The 16700-nt window shown below is 40.7% G+C and overlaps 1 protein-coding gene across 3 annotated transcripts in view; it reads left to right on the forward strand.

Annotated features, from left to right (window-relative positions):
* Window positions 1–865: 865 nt before the first annotated feature.
* The window catches only part of LOC100773384 (solute carrier family 22 member 19), a 75843-nt gene continuing 60008 nt past the window's right edge, over window positions 866–16700 (forward strand). For all 3 annotated transcript variants that reach the window (XM_035443111.1, XM_027408380.2, XM_035443112.1), the window contains exons 1-2: window positions 866–1267; window positions 2138–2241. In XM_035443111.1, coding sequence (XP_035299002.1) covers window positions 866–1267; window positions 2138–2241 — 506 coding nt within the window. The remainder of the gene's footprint in view (window positions 1268–2137; window positions 2242–16700) is intronic.

Consider the following 16700-nt stretch of genomic DNA (forward strand, 5'->3'; position numbering starts at 1 on the left):
GGGATCAGGAAGAGACCTGACTGAACGTGGCCAGCAGACTGAACTGCGTCATGAGAGGAGAGAGAAGGGGGAGAGCAAAAGAGAAGAGAGGGGGCAAAGAGAACACCTGGGAACCAAGAGCACCAAGAGACGGAGAGACTCATGTCCAAATGGTTGAGTTGTATAGGGATCCAAAGCTGTGGGAAGGGAAGTGGAGGTCCAGTCCCTGGGAGGAAGAGGTGAAGGGCAGGGATGGGTGATGAGTGCTGGGAGGAGCCACATGTGCTGAGGGAGCCTTGTGCTAGGTTTCTTGGAGACCAACACCTTGTCCTTGCTCCCCCTCCTACCATCTGAGCATGTATTTGCAATGGGAATTCGTGGGACTTGGACCTGAAGCCCATCAGGTAGCAAAGGGCAAGAACTGTTCCATACTTCCTTGCCTTAATTTAGCTTCCAATTCTTTTCATTAATTTCATTAACCAAGGTAAATACTGAATAGATTAGGAAAGTGAAAAACACCCAACTTCTGAGTTTGGAAAATTGCATATTCTGTAAAGGTCTGTATGTTGTGTAACAGGCTAGTTCTTGTTTATTTCCACAGTGTTTGTAGATCAGTGTCTACAGATGATCATAGAGCAGTGCACAAAGTTTCTCACAAAGTAAATATTTAACAGAGTCATTGCAGAAAGCAACTTAGCAGAATGTTTCTCTTGGTGAATTTAAAGGAAACAGCTCCCTACCTAACACCTAACTCATTAAGGGAAGAGGGACATATTAAGAAGGGGTTAGGATCTACTCTGTAGTGGAACGGAACTTGTTAAAAACCTTTGGTCTCACCTAGGATCAATTGGTTTTGCTTTCCCTTGAACACAGTCATTTGTCTTCAATGGCCTTTCAAGATCTTCTGGATCAAGTTGGCAGCCTGGGGAGATTCCAGATCCTTCAGATGACTTTTGTTTTTATCTGCAATGTCATAGTGGGTCCTCATTCTTTACTGGAGAACTTCACTGCAGCCATACCCAGTCATCGATGCTGGGTCTCCATCCTTGACAATGACACTTTCTCTGATAACAAAAGTGGGATCCTGAGCCAAGATGACCTCCTGAGGATCTCCATCCCTCTGGACTCCAACATGAGACCAGACAAGTGTCATCGTTTTGTCCAACCACAGTGGCATCTCCTTCATCAAAATGGCACCTTCTCCAATGTGACAGAGCCAGAGATAGAACCTTGTGTGGACGGTTGGGTGTATGACCAAAGCACCTTCCTCAGCACCATTGTGACTGAGGTAAGTGGCTTTATTTCCTGTCATAAATTCATGATGGGTGTTTAGCAATTGTATGAATAGTGCACATGTTTTGAGCTTAGATTTCATCTTTTAGACAATATTGATCACAGTTCTTACGTGTCAAATCAGTTTAAGCAAATAATTCTTTGGCTCTTTTATAAACATTACAAGTCATTGTTTATTTTTCAGCTTTTATTTCAAATAAGAAATATCTAGGAGATTTAACAAAGCCATAGTGGGCTATCTGGGAGTATGGCTCACTGGTAGAATGCTTGCATGGCATGTGTGAGCCCAGGATTCAATTCCTAGCACTCTAAAGAGTCTCAGTACTTTACCTTCTGTGATAGGATAGAATGGGGTTGTGCACAAGGCCTTGGACTCCAACTTCATTACTGTCAATCTATCTATATCTAATGTATATCTCTATCATATAATACCTATCTATCATCTATCTATGTACATATATATGCATGTTTGTATCTATATACCTATCTATGTAATCTAATAAAGTCAGTGCCCAATCTCAGCTCTCAGAGTGATATGAGAGGCCGCCCATGCTTAGGTATGGAATCCAGTGCCTTTTTTAAGGCTCTCAAATTATTGCAGTATATGGTCAAGTTTGAGGATTTCTTAGCATGGGCTGCAAGTCAGTAGTACACCCTAAAGAACTTGGTCCAAGTTACTAGGGGAAGATTCCTGGAGCCAGGTGTGTTTAAGCTGAGACCAGGGTTGTAGAAGTCAGGTGGTGTTGAAATGAGAGGGGAATTTAGAGGGCTGCTAGAATGAGACTTGAGGGCCACATTAACGCATTTTTGTATAGTCTGACTGACAGGTTATAAGTCTTACTCTGCTGGTTTTCATATCTTTCAGTGGGACCTGGTGTGTGAATATCAGTCACTGGATTCAATAGCCAAGTTCCTATACTTGACTGGTATGTTTGTAGGAAATACCCTATATAGCCACTTAACAGACAGGTGAGTGTCTCTGGTTTATGGCTCTTTCTATGTATGAGTATTTTAGTCACTTGTGAGTCACTCATTCATTATGAAGTAGCCATTGCAAATTATATTCTTCTAGCTGTACCTTTGGTCTTAGAGAACCACAAACACAAATGGAAATTTCAGTCAATGTGATGAGTGCTGTTTGAATAGAAGTCTATGTGTTGCATGGACAGAGGAATAACCTCTCCATGAGATACGGGGGTATTTCAGGATGGGGAGTAGAGAGAAAGTGTCACAGCATGGTTAAGAAATATGAGAAACAGTCAACTATGTGAATGAAACAAAGATGCCCAATGCAATGTTTTAATCCTATTTGAATGTTCAAATATAGAAAACAGCATTGATACTCTTGCCAGGGGAACTGTGCTTTCTTCCTCCTGGACACTGCACTGAACAGCTGTGGTGCACAGAGAAGGGACATTATGTCTCCATTTCTCAAGCACAATGGTGGAATGCCCTTTGATACATGTGTTGCCATTGGTGAGTTGGGAAGCTATGTCTGTCACTTTTATTTTTGCTTCTGCCAAAGACACTTTCAGGCATATAAAACAATTCATCTAATGACAACTGTCATCACTGTTTGTGGCATAACTTAGATCTGGTGCCTGAAAAAACACTTCTTTTTAAATAGATGACTATTTCTGTCAAGCAAGTTCTGCCGTTTCCTGTAGCAAAAGTGACACACGCTGGGTCCTCAGACAGTACACACTTCACACAGAGCCATTGTGCCTCTTCCATTTTAACTTCAAACATTTAGTATCACTGAATATGTATGCACATGATGTGTGTATGTAAGCATGTGTACCTCAACTTGCAATGTGAAGATTAGAGGCCAACTTTATGGAGTTAGTTCTTCCCTATCATCTTTGTATGGCGGCTGGAGAGCATACTGAGGTTGCCAGGCACGGGTTGCACCTGCACTGGCTTTGCACCTCTTTTTTTTTTTTAAATTTATTTATTAGTTCTAGTTAGGGAACAAGCTTGTTTCACATGTAAGTCCCTCCTCCCTCTCCCTCCCTCACCCCCACCCTCCTCCCCCACCCCCCACCCCATCCACCCACCACTCCCCAGGCAGGGTAGGGCCCTCAACGGGGGCTCTGCAAAGTCCACCAAATCCTCCTGATTTGCACCTCTTTTTATAAGGTCCCTAACGTCTTTCATGAGGGTTTCATTCTCATATTTTTAAGAAAGAGTATCTTTTAGTTGTTCTTTGATGACAGTTGTCAGCAATGTATCTTTTACCCATCCCAACTGCCCCTCTCTACTCCTTTTCAGCTGCCCCAACTAATCCCTCTCCTTCTTCATATAGTCCCCTTAAAATAAGTCATCATAGTGTTAGGTACTATTAAGACATTTTTGTGTGTGTGGGGGTGTTTTGCCTGTATGTATGTTTGTTCTCTATGTGTGTGCCTTGTACCAGTGGAGGCCAGAAGATGGGGTCAGATACCCTTAAACTGGAGTTATAGATGGTTATAAACTGCCATGTGGGTGCTGGGAATAGGACCTGGGTCCTCTGGAAGAGCAGCCAGTGCTCTTACCCAGTGAGCCATCTCCTTAGCCCCACATAATATTGTAAACAAAGTGTGTTTGTGTGGTTTTTCTTCCTCCACATTTCCTCCTGCACTCTCTACCTCTCCTCTTCGTTGCTGCCCCTTTATTCGTTTCCTTTTCATGTCCCCTTGTCTTTTTTCCCACCCTTATCCTTCCCTATCACCAAGTATTTGGCCCCTTCTCTGGGTTTTTCAGGCTTTGCTCACATTTATAGCTGTTTACATGTGTGCATTATAGGTTATGATCCTCATATCTGGGAGAACATGTAGTTTGTTCTTTCTGGGACTGGGTGACCTCACTTAATATTATTCCTTTTGGATCCACCCATTTCCTGCAAATCTCATGATTTCTTTACAGAGGAAGAATATTCCGTTGTGAGCATGTACCACATATCCATAATTGGTTCATCTGTTGATGGACAACTCGGTTGGTTCTATGTCCTTGATATCACACATATAGCAACAATAAAAATGACGAGCAGGTGTCTCTGTGGCCGGGTATGGAGCCTGTTGGGTCAATGGCCAGGAGTTATGTGGATAGGTCGTATGGTAATTTTAATTCTTTTAGGAACCTCCCCACTAATTTTCACATTGGTTGCACTAATTTGCACCCCAACCAACAATGAACAAATGTTTCTCTTTTCCCACATCATCTTCTACACTTGTTTCCAGATTTCCTGATGATTGCCATTCTGCTCAGGGCAACCCTGCTCACAGTTAACAAAATCTGAAAGGTCCCTCTTGGTACCATGAGAACAGATAGTCATTTTTCAAGTATGAGTTCTGGAGGCACATCAGACTATAGCAAATTTGCAATCTGTTCTTCATGGAAGAGTGCTGTGTAAATGCCAAGCAAGGAATTTTGGTTGAAAGATATGTGTATATATCTCGAATAGAGATACATTCTGTTTTTTTTTTGTTAATTACTGGGAGTAATATTAAAATCTTTCACTTCACTAAACAATTTTTTTAACTTTGTGTTTTTGTTGTATGTATTTGAAAGTACTGTTGACAAACGTAACTGAGATTCAGCATTATAATTTGTTCTTCATCTCTTCAATGAAGACTTATTAAAATATTTATTCATTTTATTATTTGTGGATTGTCTTATTTTATTTATTTTGGGGTTAATATAGTGTTCCCAACACCAGGAATACTGAGGATGATGAGTAAGGAGACTGGCATCTGAGTATGAGGTAACCCAACAAGAGGCAGGAGAGGGATCAGGGAAAACAACAAAGCTGGTTTCAGGAGGTTCTAGCTGGCTCTCACCGAGCTCCTCTCTGAGGAACATTAAGAGGCACCTTTGCCTGTACTTAGTGTATTGTCAACTTTGTGAGTATTTACACCTTTATACATATTTGTATATCTAACTGTAATAGACTGAACTGTGGGTAAAGACAGCATCCAAGAACGCATCTTCCTTGCCAGGAAGGAAGACACCCAAAGACCACCCCAGGGGAAGGCAAGTAGGAACATGGTATAGCAAGATTTCTAAGTTCAGATATTGGAGGCAGGCTTTTTTTTTTTGAGGAGGTATCTCCGTATTAAGATGTAGAGCCCTTTGTATATGAGCCCGTAAGTGCCCCCCTAGGATCTTTAAAGGTATTTGCGAATAAAATGTAGCAAATATCTTGGCTAGAGAGATGGCTCAGTGGGTAAAGGTCCTATCAGGCAAGCCTGTTGAACTGTTTTTAGTTTCTGGAATCTGAACAAGGGTAGAAGCTCTGAGCATCTACTACCCCATCTCTTCAGCCCCAGCACTGCTTATTCTCTTTTTTCAAATATCTTTTATTTCAACTTTTATTGACCGTTGCTTTTTTTTTTTTGAACTATGGTTAAACAAACTTTGGCTCTTGTTCTATCTAGATACAGTGTGAGTTACTTTCCCTTAGAAGAAGGGGATGTGGGAGGACAGATCTCCCCACAGTGTTTCACGACATAGCCCACCTTAGCAAACTCTGTGTGTTGCAGAATAGTCTTCAGTTAATAGTCCCTATGCCTCAATCTTAGTATCTGGAATTGCCAGTATGTACTACCGCACCTGGAAAAACATCTGTTCTAATATCTGTTCTGTCTAATGTTAACATAGCCTCTTCATCCATCATATTCTTTTAGGAATATAGTTTTTACTAGCTTTTGAGAATTTCATATATGTATATGATATATTTTATCATATTCATTTCACTCCTTCCAACTCCTTCCAAATGTAGTCCTCATTCTCACACTGTCTCCCAACTTTGTGTTCTTCCAGTCCTTTTTAAAAATAAGCCATTGATTTCAATTTGTGCTGCCCTGGGTGTCAGGCCATTCACTGTAGAATGGTCCATCTCCTGGAGTCTATACCCTTAAAGAAAACTGAGTGTCCTTTCTCCAGAAGCCATCAGCTGTTAATTGCTTCTCAGCTACAGAAAAGGACTCATGAACTCCTCCCCACTTCATGCTGAAGTGTTGACTGACTTGATCTGTGCAGATTTTGGTAGTCAACCCCAGCTGTTGCAAGCTGATGGGTGCAGTGTCCTGTTAAGTCTGGACGACTCTGCTTTGATCCATCTTTGGAACCTTTGGCTTTTAACAATCTCTCCATTCTGTCTTCCTTGATGGTCCTTGAGCCTTTGGTGCAACCATTTTATTCTTACAGTTCACATGGTTCCAGAAGACATGCCATAAGAACAGCAGATGTAATTAATATCCAAGGTGTCAGCATATCAGGAGGAAACTCTGATGGGAAACCTCAGTTAGACAAGGCCACAAGGCTATAGATTCCAGAATATCTTTTGCTTCTGTCTGTAATTTCACATGTGCTGCTGCAAAATTCCCTGTATCATAGTGTGTTTACCTCATAAAATCCATTCTATTGGTCATTTTTATCTGTGGATTGTCTAAAAGGTGACTCCTCCTTAAGATGTATTGTCTAATTGATATTAAATGTTAGTTTCTACAGAGTTTTGAGGAATAAAAATGAATACAAAGAATTACTACATGGTAAGGGCTTATGAATTTCCCCTAGGAGCTGTTTTAGATCACAGCTCAATTTGACATTAGGAAAACAGTTGTATTTACCCAACCGCCAAGATAGCTATGCACTATTAGCTGATACAAAGCTTTAAAATAGCTTTAGATTAGATCAGATGCCTTGCTAATGGTTTTTAAAGATAAACAGTTTCCATTAGGAACCAATCTACCTCAAGATCCTGCAATACTGCTTTTGAGCATATACCCAAATGATGCACATTCACACCACAAGGACATTTGCTCAATTATGCTCATAACAGCATTATTCGTAATATCCAGAACCTGGAAACAACCCAGATGCCCCTCAACTGAAGAATAGATAAGAAAAACGTGGTACATATATACCATGGAGTACTACTCAGTGGTAAGAAACAGTGACATCTTTGAAATTTGCAGGCAAATGGATGGAACTAGAAAAAACAAAACAAAACAACAACAACAACAAAACATCCTGAGAGAGGTAACCCAGATCCAGAAAGACAAATATAGTATGTACTCACTCATAAGTGGATACCAGAGATAAAGCAAAAGATACCCAGCCTATAATCCACAACCCCAGAGAAGACAGAATCCTCTTCCAGAAACAGTTGGAAGCAAATGCAGAAATCCACAACTAACCATTGGCACAAGCTCCTGGAATACAAAGTGAGAGAGGAGCGATAATATGAACAAAGATGGGGAAACCCACAGAACCAGCTGTCCTGAGTTAGTGAGAGATCACTGACTCAGGTCTGACAACTGCTGAACCTGCATAAGACCAAACTAGACTCCCTTAATATAGGTGACAATGGTGCGGCTGGGATAAGATATGATGCCACTGGTGGTGAGTCCAAGATCTAACTCCAAAGCACAAACAGACTTTGTGGAGCCCATTCTATGTGGAGAGACACCTTGCTCAGCCTAGTGAGGGGCTTGGTCCTACCACAACAAGGTGATGGAACAGACTTAGTAGACTTCCTAGAGGAGGCCTTACTCTCTCTGAGGAGCAGATGGGAGGTGGGGAGCAGAGGTGGTGGAAAGAGGGAGAAGAGGAGGAAGGGGGAACTGGAATTGGAAAGTAAAAAATATAAGTTAATAAAAAAATGGGAAACAGGAAAAAAATATAAAGTTTCCTTGCTAGTTCTGGCTGATAAACTAGGACAATAATTAACTTTCTGCACAAATTCCTAACCTCAATTACATGGTATGTGTTTGTAACCCAAAGACTCAAAGTTCTGCCAACTAACTTTTTTCCTTTTTTTAAAAAATTAAATTATAAACAGGCTCTTTTACATGTCAATCCCAGTTCCCTCTCCCTTCCCTCCTCCCCTGCCCCCCACTGATCCCTTATCCCATCTCCTTTCTGCTCCCCAGGGAGGGTGAGGCCTTCCATGGGGGATTATTTCAAAGTCTGTCATATCATTTGGAGCAGGGTCTAGACCCTCCCCATGTGTCTAGGCTTAGAGAGTATCTCTCTCTGTGGAGCGGGCTTCCAAAGTCCATTTGTGTACTAGGGATAAATACTGATCCACTACCAGAGGCCCCATAAATTAATCAGATCTCTAAACTGACATGCTTGTTCAGGGGGTCTGGAATAGTCCTATGCTGGTTTCCCAGCTATCAGTCTGGGGTCCATGAGCTACCCCTTGTTCAGGTCAGCAGTTTCTGTGGGATTCTCCAGCCTGGTCTTGACCCTTTGCTCATCACACCTCCCTCTCTGAACTGGATTCCAGAGTTCAGCTCAGTGTTTAGCTGTGGGTGTCTACATCTGCTTCCATCAGCTACTGGATGAAGGCTCTAGGATGGCATATAAGGCAGTCATCAATCTCATTATCAGAGAAGGGCATTTAAGGTGGCCTCTCCACTATTGCTTAGATTCTTAGTTGGGGTCAACCTTGTAGATCTCTGGACATTTCCCTAGTGCTAGATTTCTCTTTAAACCTATAATGGCTCCCTCTAATATGGTATCTCTTTTCTTGCTCTCCTCTATTCTTCCCCTGACTCAATCTTCCTGCTCTCTTCTGTCCTCCTGTCCCCTCCTCTTCTCCCCTTCTCTTTCTTTTAACTTCCTCTCCCCTCCCTCCATACACCCAATTAGCTCAGGAGAACTTGTCCCTTTCCCTTCTCTGGGGTCCATGCATTCTTTTCTTAAGAGTCCTTCTTGTTTCCTAGTTCCTTTGGTGATGAGGATTGTAGGCTGGTAATCTTTCGATCTATGTCTAAAATTCATATATGAGTGAGTACAGACCATGTTTGTCTTTTTGTGACTGGTTTACCTCATTCAGGATGGTGTCTTCTAGTTCCATCCATTTGTCTGAGAATTTCAAGATTCCATTGTTTTTTTCTGCTGAGTAGTACTCCATTGTGTAAATGTACCACATTTTCTCTATCCATTTTCAGTCGAGGGGCATCTAAGTTGCTTCCAGGTTCTGGCTTTTACAAACAACGCTGCTATGAACACAGTTAAACATATGTCCTTGTTGTATGAATGTGCATTCTTTGGGTATATGCCCAAGAGTGGAATTACTGGATCTTGAGATAGACTGATTTCTATTTTCCTGAAGAATCCCCATACTGATTTCCCAAGTGGCTGTACAAGTTTGCACTCCCACCAGCAGTGGAGGCGTGTTCCCTTTCTCCACATCCTCTCCAGCATAGACTGTCACTGGCGTTTTTGATTTTAGCCATTCTGACAGGTGCAAGATGGTATCTCAGAGTTGTTTTGATTTGCATTTCCCTGATGGCTAAGGATGTTGAGCACTTTCTTAAGTGTCTTTCTGCCATTTTAGATCCCCCTATTGAGAACTGTCTATTTAGTTCTGTACCTCACTTTTTAATTGGATTATTTGGTGTTTTGGAGACTAGCTTCTTAAGTTCTTTGTAAATTTTGGAGATCGGCACTGTCAGATGTGGGGTTGGTGAAGAGCTTTTCCCATTTTGTGGGCTGTCATTTTGTGTCTTACTGACTGTGTCCTTTGCCTTGCAGAAGCTTCTCAGTTTCAGGAGGTCCCATTTATTGATTGTAGAACTCAATGTCTGTGCTAATGGTGCTATGTTCAGGAAGCTGTCTCCTGTACCAATTCGTTTGAGGGTATCTCCCACTTTCTCTTCTAGAAGGTTCAATGTGGCTGGATTTATGTTGAGGTCTTTGATCCATTTGGATTTAAGTTTTGTGCGTAGTGATAGATATGGATCTGTCTGCAATCGTCTGCATGTCCGAATCCAGTTGTGCCAGCACCATTTGTTGAAGATGCTTTCTTTTTTCCATTGTATAATTTTAGCTTCTTTGTAAAAAAAAATCAGGTGTTTGTAGGTGTGTGGGTTAATATCAGGGTATTGGTTCCATTGGTCTATCTGTCTACTTTTGTGCCAATACCAAGCTGTTTTCACAACTATAGCTCTATAATAGAGCTTGACCCAGGAATGGTGCATTTGTGCATAATTCAATTTCTGTGAGTTTGTAGGTTTTCTGCAATTTGTGTTGTTGTTGAATTGAAACTTTAAAGCATGGTGGTCTGATAAGATAGAGGGGGCTATTCCATTTTTTTTGTACCTGTTGAGGTTTGCTATGTTGCCAAGTATGTGGTTGATTTTAGTGATGGTTCCATGTGGCACTGAGAATAAGATATATTCTTTTTTTTCAATGCAAAGATTCATTCATTGAGCCCCTTGGGGAAATAAGGGTCCACATGAGATCACTTCATTTACCTAAAGCTTAATCTTTTCTTTTTCTTTTTCTTAGAAAGAAAATTATTTTACATGTGAATCCCAGGTTCCCCCCCCCCCATTCCATACCCTTTCTGCTCCTCAGGGAGGGTGAGGCCTTCTATGGGGGGGGTCTTCAAAGTCTGTCATATTCTTTGGGATGGGGCCTAGTCCAACCCCATTGTGTCTAGGCTCAGGGAGTATCTCTCCATGTGTGATGTGCTCTTAAAGTCCATTCCTATGGCAGTGATAAGTACTGTTCCACTACAAGAGGCCCCATAGATTTCCAAGGTCTCCTCACTGACACCCACATTCAGAGGGTCTGGATCAGTCCCATGCTGGTTTCCCAGCTGTCAGTCTGGGAACCATCAGTTCTCTCTTGTTCCCATTAGTTGTTTCTGTGGGTTTCACCAGCTTGGTATGGACTCATTTGCTCATCAGTCCTCCTTCTCTGCATCTGGATTTCAGTTTGGCTCAAGGTTCAGCTGTGGGTGTCTGCTTCTACTTCCACCAGCTGCTGCATGAAGGCTATACTATGGCATATGAATTAGTCATCAATCTCATTATCAGGAGAGGGCATTTAAGGTAGCCTCTCCTCTGTTGCTTAGATTGTTAGTTGGTGTCATCTTTGTAGCTCTCCAGACATTTCCCTAGTGCCTGATTTCTCTTTGAAATTATAATGTCTCCCTCTGTTATAGTATCTCTTATCTTGCTCTCTTCTGTTCTTCCCTCAACTCAACCTCCTTGTCCCATCATGTCTTCCTTACCCCTCCTCTTCACCCCTTCTCATTCTCCTAGTTCCCTCTCCCCTCCCCCCATGCTCCCAATTTGCTCAGGAGATCTTGTCCCTTTCCCCTTCTCCAGGAGATCATGTATGTCTCTCTTAGAATCCTTGTTTACCAGCCTCTCCGGCAGCCTGGGCTGCAGGCTGGCAATTCTTTACGCTATGTCTAAAATCCACATATGTCTAAAATCCACATATGAGTGAGTACATACCATGCCTGTCTTTTTTTGACTGGGTTACCTTGATCAGAATGGTTTCTTCTTGTTCCATCCATTTGCCTTCGAATTTCAAGATTCCATTGCTGTTTTTCCCCGCCGAGTAGTACTCCATTGTGTAAATGTACCACATTTTCTCTATCCTTTCTTTAGTTGAGGGGCATCTAGGTTGTTTACAGGTTCTGACTGTTACAAATAATGCTGCTATGAACATAGTTGAACAGATATCCTTGTTGTATGAATGTGCTTTTTTTGGGTATATGCCTAAGAGTGAAATTACTGCATCTTGTGGTAGACTGATTCCCATTTTCCTGAGGAGTCACCATACCGATTTCCAAAGTGGCTGTACAAGTATGCACTCCCACCAGCAGTGAAGGAGTGTTCCCCTTTCTCCACAACCTCTCCAACATAAGCTGTCATTGGTGTTTTTGATTTTAGCCATTCTGACAGGAGTAAGATGGTATCTCAGAGTTGTTTTGATTTGCCTTTCCCTGATGGCTAAGGATGTTGAGCACTTTCTTAAGTGTCTTTCAGCCATTTTAGATTCCTCTATTGAGAATTGTCTATTTAGTTCTGTACCCCACTTTTTAATTGGATTATTTGGTGTTTTGGAGACTAGCTTCTTAAGTTCTTTGTAAATTTTGGAGATCAGCACTCTGTCAGATGTGGGGTTGGTGAATATCTTTTCCCAATCCATGGGCTGTCATTTTGTATTGTTGACTGTGTTCTTTGCCTTACAGAAGCTTTTAAGTTTCAGGAGATCCCATTTATTAATTGTGGATCTCAGTGTCTGTGCTACTGGTGTTATGTTCAGGAAGCAATCTCCTGTACCAATTAATTCAAGGGTATTTCCTACTTTCTCTTCTAATAAGTTCAGTGTGGCTGGGTTTATGTTGAGGTCTTTGATCCATTTGGACTTAAGTTTTGTGTATGGTGATAGACATGGATCTATTTTCGGTCTTCTACATGCCAGCATCCAGTTATGCAAGCACCATTTGCTGAAGATACTTTCTTTATTCCATTGCATAGCTTTGGCTTCTTTGTCAAAAATCAGGCTTTCATAGGTGTGCCAGTTAATATCAGGATTTTCACCTCGATTCCATTGGTCTACCTGTCTATTTTTGTGCCAATACCAAGCTGTTTTCAGGACTATAGCTCTATAATAGAGCTTGAAGTCAGGGATGGTGATGCCTCCAGAAGTTCTTTTATTGTACAGGGTTGTTTTGGCTATCCTGGGTCTTTTGTTTTTCCATATAAAGTTGAGAATTGGTTTTTCAAGGTCTGTGAAGAATTGTGCTGGGATTTTGATGGGGATTGAATTTGTAGGTTGCTTTTTGGCAAGATTGCATTTTTACTATGTTGATCCTACCTATCCAAGAACATGGGCGATCTTTCCATTTTCTGGTATCTTCTTTAACTTCTTTCTTTAAAGACTCAAAATTCTTAAAACATAGGTCTTTTATTTTTTGTTTAGCTTTACCCCAAGGTATTTTATGCCTTTGTGGCAATTGTAAAGGGTGATGTTTCTCTGATTTCTTTCTCAGCAATTTATCATCCATATACAGGGCTACTGATTTTTTTGAGTTAATCTTGTATCCTGTCAATTTGCTGAAGGTGTTTATCAGCTGTAAGAGTTCCCTGGTAGAGTTTTTCAGGTCACTAATGTAGACTATCATATCATCTGCAAATAATGAAAGTTTCACTTCTTCCTTTCCAATTTGTATTCCCTTGATCTCCTTTTGTTGTCTTATTGCTCTAGCTAGAACTTCAAGGACAATATTGAAGAGCTATAGAGAGAGTGGACAGCCTTGTCTTGTTCCTGATTTTAGAGGAATAGCTTTGAGTTTCTCCTCATTTAGTTTGATGTTGGCTGTTGGCTTACTGTATATTGTTTTTATTATTTTCAGTTATGTTCCTGTTATTCCTGATCTCTCCAGGACCTTTATCATGAAGCCTTTTGTCAAAGGCTTTTTCAGCATCTAGTGAGATGATCATGTGGTTTTTCTTCTTCAGTTGGTTTATGTGGTGGATTACAATGATAGATTTTTGAATGTTGAACCAACCCTGCATCCCTGGGATGAAGCCTACTTGATCATAGTGGATGGTTTTTCTGGTATGTTCTTGGATTCGGTTTGCCAGTATTTTATTGAGTATTTTTGCATTGATGTTCATGAGAGATATTGGTCTGTAGTGCTCTTACTTAGGTTTCTCTTTGTGTGGCTTAGGTCCTGAGGTAATTGTAGCCTTGCAAAAAGAGTTTGGCAATGACCCTTATTTAAGCTGCTTATCTGATCTTGATTCAGTTTTGGTAAGTGATATCTGTCCAGAAAATTGTCCATTTCCTTTAAATTTTCCAATTTTGTGGAGTACAGGTTTTCAAAGTATGACCTGAAGATTCTCTGGATTTCCTCAGTGTCCATTGTATGTCCCTCTTTTTCTTTCTGATTTTGTTAATTTGCATGTTCTCTTTCTGCCTTATGGTTAGTTTGGATAAAGGTTTATCTATCTTGTTGATTTTCTCAAAGAACCAACTCTTCGTTAGTTACATTGATTCTTTGAATTTGTTTTCTTTTGTTTAATTGTTTCGACTTTATTGATTTCTGCCCTTAGTTTGATTATTTCCTGGCGTCTACTCCTCCTGGGTGAATTTGCTTCCATTTTTTTCTAGCGCTTTCAGCTATGACATCAACTCTCTGGTGTGACTATTCTCTATTTTCTTCATGTGAGCACTTAGTGCTATGAACTTTCCTCTTAGTACTGCTTTCAAAGTGTCCCATAAGTTTGGGTATGTTGTTTCTTCATTTTCATTGAATTCTAGGAAGTCTTTAATTTCTTTATTTCTTCCTTGACCCAGGAATGGTGCAACTGGGTGTGTTCAATTTCCATGTGTCAGTAGGTTTTCTGCAATTTGTGTTGTTTTTGAATTGTAACTTTAAAGCATGGTGGTCTGATAAGACACAGGGGATTATTCCAATTTTTTTTGTACCTGTTGAGGTTTGCTATGTTGCTGAGTTGTGGTCGATTTTAGAGAAGGTTCCATGTGATGCTGAAAAGATGGTATACTCTTTGTGTTTGGATGGAAAGTTCTATAGATGTCTGTTAATCCCAATTGGGTCATAACTTCTGTTAGTTCCTTTGTCTCTTTGTTAAGTTTCTGTTTGGTGGTCCTGTCCAGTGGTGAGAATGGGATGTTGAAGTTTCCCACAATAACTGTGTGAGGTCTTATTTGTGATTTGAGTTTTAATAATGTTTCTTTTACGAATGTTGGTGCCTTTGTATTCAGGGCATAGATGTTTAGAATTGAGATTTCTTCCTGATGGATTTTTCCTGTGATGAATATGAAATGACCTTCTTCACCGCTTTTGATTGATTTTAGTTTGAAGTCTAATTTGTTAGATACTAGGATAGCTACCCCAGCTCGTTTTCTTGGGTCCATTTGATTGGAATATCTTATCCCAATCCTTTACTCTGAGGTAATGTCTGTCTTTGAAGTTGAGGTGTGTTTCTTGTATGCAGCAGAAGGATGGATTTTGTCTTCATATCCACTCTGTTAGCCTGTGTCTTTTTATAGGCAAGTTAAGACCATTGATATTGAGGGAAATTAAGGTCCATTGAGTGCTTATTCTTGTTTGTTTTTCATTTGTTGTTGGTAATGGTATTGTATGTGGATTTACCCTGCTTTTTCTTTTGCATTTTGATAAAGTGGGATTATCTATTGCCTATGTTTTTGTGAATGTAGTTAGTTTCCTTAGGTTGGAGTTTTCCTTCCAGTACTTTCTGTAGGGCTAGATTAGTGGTTACATATTGTTTAAATCTGGTTTTGTCGTGGAATAACTTGTTTTCTCCATTTATAGTGATTGAAAGCTTTGCTGGGTATAGTAGTCTGAGCTGGTATCCATGGTGTCTTAGAGTTGGTAGAATATCTATCCAGGTCCTTCTGGCTTTCAGAGTTTTCATGGAGATGTCCAGTGTAATTCTGATAGGTTTGCCTTTATCTGTTACTTGGCCTTTTTCCTTTGCTGCTCTTAATATTCTTTCTTTATTCTGTATGTTTCAGGTTTTAATTTTATGTGATGAGGGAACTTTCTTTTGTGGTTCACTGTATTTGTAGGCTTCTTGTACTTTCACTGGCATGTCTTTCTTTAAGTTGGGAAAGTTTTTTCTATGATTTTGTTGAATATATTTTCTGCACCTTTGAGGTGGGTTTCTTCACCTTCTTCTAAACCTATTATCCTTAGGTTTGGTCTTTTCATGGTGTTCCATATTTCCTGGATATTTTGAGTTAGGGATTTGTTGGACTTAAGATTTTCTTTGGTTGATGGATCTATTTCTCCTAGTGTATCTTCAATGCCTGAGATGTTCTCTTCCATCTCTTGTCTTGTATTGGTCATGCTTGCATCTGTAGTTCCTGATCATTTACCCAGCTTTTCTATTTCCAGAATTCCCTCAGGTTGTGTTTTCTTTATTGTCTCTATTTCATTTTTAATGTCTTGAACTGTTTGATTTGTTTCTTTTATCTGTTTGATTGCTTTTTTTTCTTGGCTTTCCTTAAGAGATTTGTTGATTTCTTGTATTTTTTAGTTTGTTTTTTCTCTTCCATTTCTTTAAGGGATTTTCTCATATCCTCTTTGAGGCCTCTATCATTTCCATGAAGTTGTTTTTATGGTCATTCTCTGCTGCTTCATCTGTGTTGTGATGTTCAGGTCTTGCTGTTGTAGAGTCCCTAGACTCTGGTGGTGTCATATTGGTTTTTCCATTGTTAATGTGTTTTTATATTGTCTTCTTCCCATACCTTCTTCCATTGGGTTCAGAAGGAGTTCTTTCCTCCCCAAAAAACCAAAACCAAGGTTCCCTTCCAGTGGGTGCAAGCAGGTGCAATACTCTGATGGCTTTCCTCTTCCCATGGATGGAGGCAGGACTAGTACTGGGGCCTTGGCAGTCTCTGGGTGGGCTGGACCACAGGGATGGGTTCCTCATTCTGCAGTCCCCAGGTCTCAGGTGGCTCCAAGCAGGGCACTGGAAATTGGGCTGGAAACAGGCCCGTGCTTACGTAGTCCTATGGGCAGAGAAAGGGGCTAGGAAGCTGGCAGTCTCTGGGTGGGCTGGACCCTGCCAGGATGGGATCCACTGTGCATAGTCCCAAGGCCTCAGGTGATTCCAAGCAGGGCACCAGAAGCCCAACTA

This window comes from Cricetulus griseus, chromosome 3 (genome assembly GCF_003668045.3).
Source record: "Cricetulus griseus strain 17A/GY chromosome 3, alternate assembly CriGri-PICRH-1.0, whole genome shotgun sequence".
Taxonomy (NCBI): domain Eukaryota; kingdom Metazoa; phylum Chordata; class Mammalia; order Rodentia; family Cricetidae; genus Cricetulus; species Cricetulus griseus.